The following is a 9,630-nucleotide window of genomic DNA, read 5'->3' on the forward strand; positions in this document are numbered from 1 at the left end:
TGGAGCCATTTATGAGAAGAAGAGGAACAGGTTGACTGGAAAAATGCAGAGAAACTTTTGTTTTCTGCATTACAACTAGCAGCTCTTAAACTGGGATTACTGAACTCAAACTAAAAGAAATGCTGCTGTTAACAAGTGTATGACTTTTCTTTGTTTTTGAATGAAAATAGTGTAAAATAAATTTGTTAATTGAAATTCAACAATTTAGTTTAATTTTCATTTATTGTTAAATTGCTTAATGAGATACAGAAATAGGCACGATATCGGTCATCGCCTCCCCCCCCCCCCCATGCTCTCTAAATATCGGCATCGGCATCGGAATCAGCATCGGCCCTTGAAAAACCCATAATCGCTTGATCTCAACTCATTTTCAAGACCTTTTTTGTGACAAAGTCATATGTTTCTAAATAAAGACAGTTTTGTCGGGTCTATCCAAATGCAGGACTTCCACAATACAAAACCATCAAACGTATTGTTGAAAGGTTTAGAGACACTGGGAGTGTGAAAGAACAAAGTAAAGGACACAGATGGTCGAAAACCTTCAGTGAGAACATCAGACAAGATGGAGGCTGTGAGAAAAACTTTGCAGATTTATAAGAAAAAGTCAACACACCCACTTGCACAGCTGGTTGGAACTTCTCACACTACTGTTGGCAGAAACATACATGACGATCTGAAACTGTATCCATTCAAGATAGTTACTGAAGCACCAGACCAAAATAAGGAGAGGTTAGAATTTTGCTCTGACATTGCCCAGCACATCGAAGATGACCAGGATTTTCAAGAAAACATCTTTAGTGACGAGAACCACTTCGATCTCAGCGGCCACGTGAACAAACATGACATGCGATTTTGGGCACAACCAACTGCATGAGCATTTGGAACAACCAGTTTCTGCAGAGAAAGTTACTTTTGTTGTGCTATTGAACGTAGCAGTATAAAAGGAACTTTCTTTTTGAGAACGAAGCCGGACAAACATTGACAGTTCCCCAGATCTGTTTCCTCCTGACTACTACCTCTGGGGGTCCCTCAAAGCTAAAATCTACAAAAACAGCCTCTGCACTCTGCAGGAGTTGAAAAAAAAAACATCAGTTGGGAAATCGGACACACACCAGCTCCAGCTCTCAGCCAAATCATCGACAATTTCAGTGTCCATGTGGCAGCTGTAATCCAGAGACACGATGCTTGGATTGAGCACTTCATCAACGACTCATGAGGTCACTCATTGCTTTTTGAAGGTTTTTTCACAATTATAAACAAAAATTTAACTGACTTGTGTATTATTCGACAAAAACAAACCATCTACTGATAATAAATATTGCAGGAAAATATAATGTTGCACATTATTTTGGACCACCCTTTATATGTGATTTGAACACAAGTCCACCTGAATCATGAGCTAGGGGTGCAGATGAGAACATGAACAGGCCAACCCAATATTTGTCATTGTAGTGATCTCCCAAGTACGTTTCTTTCAAATCACCAAAGTATCTCCTCAGCATATTGACATGAATGAGCATGTAGTACAGTGTATCAGAAGCTCTAATCCATCAGTATCGTGTGCCACTGAACCACCAAGTGCTTGGGATGTGGAATCAAATTGAGGTAGGTTGATAGTGCCCTTTGCTCCTCCCAAACCCACACCCATGCCCCAGATCATCAATGTATTTTACATGATTCTATAATAGAAGAATTGGTATTCATCCATGTGTCAGTGTTTATACCAAATTGTTGAATAATAGAATGGTTTGTTATATGAATTTAAGAAACCAGGCAAGAAGGCAAAACACATCACATCAAAACATGATTAGATAGTAAAAAATATTTCAGCCACAAAAACCCATCGGTGTGCCGGCTGAAGCAGTATAAAAAGAGGGGTAAGAGCCAGAAGGAAATTCCAGAGTCGAGGATAGGGTGAAAGATAAGGAAAACTCGTGTCTGCCAGGACAAGATGAGGAAAGGTCAAGACAGAGATAACTGAAGAGCAGATATTGCTCCAAGATGTTAATCAACAGGTCATACACATCTAGTAGTCGTGTTTGGGTAGTACTATAGAAGTTTGCATTCTACCATAAGCAGTTGATAAACAGAGATCAAAGCACCCACAGCGGGATTAAACATTCACACGATGAGTCCAACAATCTGCAGCTTTTACCATGAAAGCACATCCAATATTCACTTTTGTGGAGGAGAAGGCCCATGAGAGCAATGAAGGAATCTCGAGGGGAATAACAAAGTCACCAATGACGTGTTAAAATCACCTTCACACCCCCATCAAGTTTCAAAAGTTTTGTCCAGAAAAGACTCGTTACAAAAACATAGTGAGTGTGAAATCTTTGGCAAAAATGTAGCCATATTAAAAAATGTGTAAGTTTCAGATGTCTTTAGCATAGAGAGGGGTGAGTTGTGGTAAAGGGAGGGGTGGGTGGGGGGAAGAAAGAGTAGGGGGGGGTGACAGTTTTACAAATCAGCATGACAAATTTCCACATGATAACATGTCCTTGCAAGACACCGTGTCTGGATCATGAAACAAATCTTTTCGCTGCTTAACGCAACCGCTACAGTTGGAATGACCAAGATGTTGTGTGAACACCTTTTTTTTCTACAATAACACAAGAATAAGCATCACAAGCACAACTCAAAAGGCTTGTGAATATTTCCAAGAAAGGGGGCTTGGAAAAGCGTAACATCAAATTTTTGGATGACATTAAATTTAAAAAAAAAAAACTTATGAAAGCCAAAAACATTAAGCAAGTTGAACACAGAACAGCTTTCACCATTAAATAAGATTTTATAACAAAGTCACAAGCAAAACGAAAATCCAATTTCTAGCGACGAATCTCAAGTCTCAATAGATTTTCAGTTTTTTTTTCCTTTTTTAAAATAAATGGGTATACTTGCTCACATCTTGAAATACAGAAGGGGTGGGTCAAAGCCTCCCCTGTGGAATGTAAGGGCACATTTGCAAGGTGAAAAAAAAATCATGGTTATTCGCCGTTCTGCATCGGAGTGCAAAACATTCGCACTACTCGTGGGAGAAACAGGACAGTGTTAAAACTATTCTCATGACATCAACTGCATTGGCAAGGATTGGCTGCTGCCTCCAACTGAACTATCTTCAAATTGATGCCAGGTGTGTTTTGTCACAGCTCAGACAATTGTTGCAATATGGTGGCAAAAGGAAATGCAAAAAGTTTGGTAAATCTCCAAATTATTATTGTTCAATTTATCATTTGACGTGCTTCCAAAATCCCAAACAAACAAAATGCTCTTCCCTTTATGCTTGTATCCGAGAATTATTTTTCCCTTCTGGAAATCATTCCAAAATATCATCTACAGATGTTTGGTTCAAATGCCTAAATTCTCACTTTACCATTTTGATGTGACAGCTGAATATTTTGTAAGAATAAAGCATTTTAATTCAACCAAGAGGAGCGCTAGCCCTTCTTGCTCTAACTAAGGGCTTACACCTGACACGTCAGCCCCACTTTGCTTCCCATGGTGGCAGCATACTTGAATCAACATTAATATTCTTCTTCTTTGATAGCATTTCTGAGTGCTTGATTATGTTCTTAGAAACACTACCAAAGGCAAGGAGGAGGAATTGGGGTTCCAACCAAAACAAATAAAAAATAGAAGAGTCAAACCAGAGGTTCTTACTGATCTTGACTTTGCCGATGACATAGCCTTATTGTTACAAAAAAATTGAGCAAGCACAATAACTTATCAAGAGAGTCGAAACAAGCGCCGGTAAGATAGCGCAAACAATAAAACTAAAGTGATGGCATTCAACCAGTCAAGAAAGGTCTCAATCATATCAAAAGAATAAAACTCGAGATAGTCGATGATTTCAAGCATCTTGGTTCCCGAGTTAACATGACTACTCAGGATATCAAATGAAAGCTACTGCATGGAGAGCTTGCAACAAACGTTCATGAGTATGGAAGTCGACACTGTCTCGGCATATCAAGGAACGACTGTTCATGGCAACAGTTGAGTCCTTCCTGCTTTCTGGAAGTGAAGTATGGATCCTCCCTGCGATCCATGAGAAAAGACTTGATGGATCCTATACTCAACTTCTTCGTTCAGCTTACAAGGTTCATTGAACTGAACATCGGACAAATAACGAGCTCTACGGAAGAAGACGTCTCAGGATTGCTTGCCATTGCTCCTGCCACAAAACGAACCGGTTTCCAATTTGTGCTCTGGACACAAACATGTTATGGCGAAGTGCGGTCGACCACCTCTCAAACACATAAACACGTTGAAGGAGGATACAGGCCCAGAGACAGAGGAACTGCACACAACAATGGTTGTCGAGAGGACTGGAAGCTGAGGATCAATGTCATCTGAGTTCAGCCTGAGAACAGACTTAAGAAAAAGAATAATAACCAACCGTCAATTGATAAAAACCTACTGTTCAAGTCATTCACCGATGAAGATTGACACTCATCTTGTCAAACACTAGAATCCCCCATTTTAAAATAAATATGACTTTATTCCAAATTTAAAGGGGAAAAAAATGACATCAAACTTCCTCACCTGTGGGTGCAAAATTCAACGCATGTGAAACTGGTTTTAAAGTTACTCATCACAATTTTCTCAAAATGTCACTTCTCCACACGACTTTCCCTCTGTCCAACCACCACCCTCCCGTTATAATGCATATTCAATATTTGTTTTCACGTTTTGCTACTTTGATAAGGAAAGTTACGATACTTTGTCATGTCGTAAATTTAAGATTAGTATCTCAGAACATGGACATCTTACATTTTCACATGACCATTGTCATAGCTAACAGGCATCATAGATTGCTCTCCCCATTTAACAACTTGTTGCAGCTGGAAAATTGACCGATAAAACCACATCTTCAGCTCAATGCTCAAAATAGAGAAACGTAACATTTTTTGCAGTACAGGACCGACACCAACGCCAGACCAACAAGCAAAAAACAACATTATGGTTTCCACACTAAAATTATTTGACCAGCATCCACACCCCAACCAGCTTCTGAATTTTGCTAAAGCTGAAGCTAAACAAAGCTAAATTTATGCCAAGGTCAGTTTCAATTTGTGTTGCTAGGTACAAGGTCTTCCATAAAATATGGGCTTAAAAGGGGAATTGCAATTTCTTGCTTTTGCACCCCCAACCCCCCCCCCCACCAAATCCCGGGAAATGGTCGTTAAATGACTAGCAATAGTAGTTTAAGTAGTACAAAAACTTTTCACTAATGTAACCCAACAAGGACATCCACAGGTAGTGGACAAAAGAAAATGGAAACACCTGGGTAAATGAAGAACACCAAGGAACAGGTTCCACACAGGTGTGGCCCATGTGTCAATTAAGCAAATAACATCCCAGCATGCTTCGGGTCATGTATAAAGATGCTGCACAGGCCTGGTTGCCTATAATTATGGCTCGCATGGCTACAAGAGGAGACCCCCTAACTCCCCTAATCAACAGAACACGTGTGGTCGCCCAATGGTTTGATGAGCATGACAATGATATTATCCATATGTCATGGCCATTTCAGTCACCAGATATGAATCCAGTCGAGCATTTATGGGATATTCTGAAACGACACCTGAGACTGCATTTTCCACCTCCATCATACAGGTGTGAGTTGATTGACTTTGTCGTGGAAGAATGGCGTTGCATCCCTCCTGCAGAATTCCAGACGCTGGTGAACTCTATGCTACAGCACATGCAGGCCATACTGTCTGCACGTGGTGGCCCAACGCCCTATTAAGTGACTTTGTAATGGTGTTTCCTTTTTTTTTTGTCCTCTACCTGTAGGTGCAGATAAGAGATGGAGAAAATAATGGCCAAATGCATTGAATAACCAACTAGTAGCTCATAATTAAAGAACATCTGAAATGGCGTGTCCCAAAGTTGTGAGCGCGATTGAAGTGTCAGGTTGATGGCAAGCATGTTCTACCAGTTGGAGGAACTCAGGCTTCCTGTTTGATCAGCATATGCTTCTTGAGGTGACCCATCAAATGGTGTTTTTGTCGGAAGCTCCGACCACATTCGGGGCAGGGGAATGGTTTTTCTCCAGTGTGCATTCGTCGGTGGCGCGCCAAGCAGAAAGCCTGAGAGAAGCACTTCCCACAGTCATCACAAACAAAGGGGCGCTCGCCCGTGTGTTTCCGCAAGTGCACCAGCAGGCAGCTCTTGCGGTTGAACGTATGCCCACACTGAGGGCAAGTGAACAGGCTCATTTTTCCTGGCCGACCATCATCTGACCCACTGTGAACCAGATTAGAACCCGGGCCTTGGCTGCTTCCGCCGGTTGGATGTTGACCGATGTTTGGCTGCACACACAAGCCACTAGCCGGCTCCGTGTTCCAGAAGCCTGCAACATCGAGCAAGACAGACAGCAAAGGCATGTGTTTTAGCAAGTGCTGTTGTGATGAACAGCTCACAATTAAACAGAGCTTTGGCTGATCAGTCATGTGAACAAAGATGTACGGTTTGGCCTTCAAGCTCCAGGTCAACATCCACTTTGATACAGGTCACAAAAGATATCCAATGCCTGGCAAAGCCTCTTGCTGTGTTATTATTTTATTTTATTTAAATTCTTTTGTACAGGCATGAAAGAAAGATCTAATCAGAGTAAATCAGGATATATATATATATATATATATATATATATATATATATATATATATACATATACATATACATATACATATATATATATATATATATATATATATATATATATATATATATATATATATATATATATATATATATATATACATACACACATGTATATATGTATATAATTTAACAGGAACAAATCACGAACCACTTCACAAGCAAGCTATTTCAAACAAATTTAGTAGACTACACTTGATTATCCAACAAAAATTCACAAAAACTCGTTCATTTTTCAGCAGCGTTTCAAATTATTGATGGTCTTATCCATCATGTTAGCTGGAGACTTAACGGTGTGAGCGATATTAAGTGATCGGTCCAGCAGACTAAGCTTTAGATACACCCAAGAAATCAGCATTGGTTTGAACATATAAAAAATAACATTTCAGCCATCATTTGCACAATCACATTGAACTCACCACATCAGGGATTGTGGTACACTTCACAAATAAAGGTGCATTCCGAAAAGGTAATGTGTTGAAACAAGAAGAAAACATCTTGACCCAAGCACCAAACAAAGTCCCATTGCAGTTTATTTTCAAAATAAAATAATAATAAAATAAATTTGCTCCTTTTGCAAAGTATGCACAAAACGTTTGAGCAGATTTTTATTATTGAATGTAATGTTAAAACATTTATCACTATTACCCTTTTTAACTTGCCAAAAGCTCACAAGGAAAGCTCATGCTTTGTGCAATTATATATTCCTGACAGAGCTTCCCATGGTATGTTTTAGACCAGTATTTAGTAAGAATAAAAAGCAAAGTGAAGATATTTCAGTAGTGGAAAAAAAATTGCATCACCATAACTTTTTGGGGTTTCCCGCATTTTCAAGATTACTCCATGTACGATGTGAATCAATGCAGTACATTTGTATGTACATGTATACATATAGTAGGGTGCAAGAGTATGAGTTCACTGAAATCAATGTGAATCTTTCTCAAATCACCGTTTTAAACACAAATTTGTCATAATATTGACGATATGCTTTTATATTCTTTAATTTAGTTTCAGTTATTATTGACTGACACTTTGTCTTCACATAATAAATGAACGATGAGAGAATGATAATATTTAAGTCAGCAGTCTGACTCTGCTCTGGAGTGCATTACAACACTGTTGGGAAAAGATCGACTCAAACACGATCAATAAACTAATTAAATAAATCCCAAATGGAGTTGAGGCAGTTCTCAAGGCAAAAGGGGTCACACTGATTGATAATACATTAAAACAGATTTGATTTTTCTTTTTATAAGTGTTGTTATATCCTTAAGAGTTCATGGAAATTCCCTAAAAGTGCTTTTGGTTTCATATTACAATTATTCATTTTGTTATCACGTCTCGATTAATACATTTCCGACACGGCATACTTTTTGCACCCCAAAAAACACACACACACACACACACACACGTTTTTTGTGAGGACGAATGATGTATAATATAAACAACAGTGATAAAAATTAAAACTCAGATGAAAAGAAACAATCATTTTATTATTATTCCAAACATCCCTATCCTGCACTGCTTCCCGAAGCTCTGGCAGACAGCCTGGTTACAGCCTTTACCCCATCCATCCAGTGCATACAAGGTCTGCCTTGTTCCTCTCTCAACCAAACCCAGCATGGTTGATTTATCTAGGCTTTCATATCCTGCATGGATCATGTCCAAAGTATGAAAGTTTCTGTTTTAGACAAAATTACAATGGGATATATTCCTAATAACTACATTGGGGATATATCCAATTATAATTTTCGCACTCCCGACCTGCATCAAAGACGCCTGAAGCTCAATCATGGTTATTGTTGTCTTTTCAGCCAATTTTATACCTATCATCCCCAGAAGTACTCAATAGGATTGAGGTCAGAGTAGTTTACAAACAAAGGAAGGGTGTGAATTATGCAGGTGGTCTTACACCGAAATTGGGAGAAAGTGCATTTATCAAGTTGATAGATGGTATTTGTAATAAAAATAACTGTTTAATACAACATCAAAATCATCTTCACAGTACTCACCGGTTTGGCTGTGTGGCAGAGAGCTGAATCATGTTGGAAAAGGCATTTTTTGGCTCCTCAGACCTGGCCCCTCAGACCTGAACCTGGATTGTAGATTTTAAGTGCTCTTCTGGGACTCAGATGCAGTCCCAAGTTTTCTCAGTGCCAGAAAAAGAAGGAGAAGACAACCCACACCATGGCTGAAAATGCATCCAAACAACAGCTGGTCCCACAAATATCAGACTGTATCCCTCACACAGACAGATTATATAGTGGTTGCTGCGCAAGTTGTCTACTTGTCTGAATCAGTTTTAACTTCCACTTCCCTGAGAACATAACCAAGTCACACTGACTTTCTATCCAATGTACAGGTTCCGCAACCAAATTTCAGGCACAGCAAAATTATTTTGGTCAAAAACGGCTTCTTGTTCTTGAGGCCTACATGCATGGAGACCTGTCCGTAAGGTGATTCTGCACACTCAGTCACACAAGAATGGTCCTCCGAGCCCACTCCAGATCTGTTGATGATGTTGCTTTACCTCTGAGGCACGAGTGCTACAATATTCTTGTAAAAAGGCCTCTCGTTATCAACCCTTTTAGTGATTCACATTGCCAGTTTCCTTGCATCTCTTCTGGAGTCATGGTACATTTGACCAATCAAAATTTTCACTTTTGATGCAATATGTCTCACACTAAGTAGCTGATCTTCACCCAAACAAACAATTACATCTTCAGTCTGTGACGTCAATTCCGTTCTCATTTCCAGCAAGTCGATATACAGGTGTCAATCATCGAAGGATAAAGGATTTATTGCAGAAAAAGCACCTTGCGTTCGTTTTTCAATGAAAGATGTAATTTTTTGCAAATATTGCATTCGTCAACACCCAGATTTTACTTCCTTGTCTTATCAACAATCTCTTTTCTTTTAATACACAGAACAAGAACATGGACTTGACATCAGTCTGCAAAACAAAGG

The 9,630-nt window shown here is 39.3% G+C and overlaps 1 protein-coding gene across 5 annotated transcripts in view; it reads right to left on the reverse strand.

The window, feature by feature from the left end:
- Positions 1-331: 331 nt before the first annotated feature.
- LOC147032233 (uncharacterized) overlaps positions 332-9,630 on the reverse strand; it is a 95,557-nt gene continuing 86,258 nt past the window's right edge. For 4 of the 5 annotated variants that reach the window (XM_085869655.1, XM_085869656.1, XM_085869658.1 and 1 more), the window contains exon 6: positions 9,448-9,630. This exon is cut by the window's right edge and continues 1,250 nt beyond it. Coding sequence is in view for 1 of the 5 variants with exons in the window: in XM_085869659.1 (XP_085725785.1) it covers positions 5,952-6,355 (404 nt within the window). In the remaining 4 variants the exon portion in view is untranslated. Of the gene's footprint in view, positions 6,356-9,447 lie in introns of those variants that run through there. The other variant, XM_085869659.1, reaches the window with a different exon arrangement.

Source organism: Eptatretus burgeri, chromosome 2 (assembly GCF_056783735.1).
Source record: "Eptatretus burgeri isolate ZD-2024b chromosome 2, Ebu_testis_v1, whole genome shotgun sequence".
Taxonomy (NCBI): Eukaryota; Metazoa; Chordata; class Myxini; order Myxiniformes; family Myxinidae; genus Eptatretus; species Eptatretus burgeri.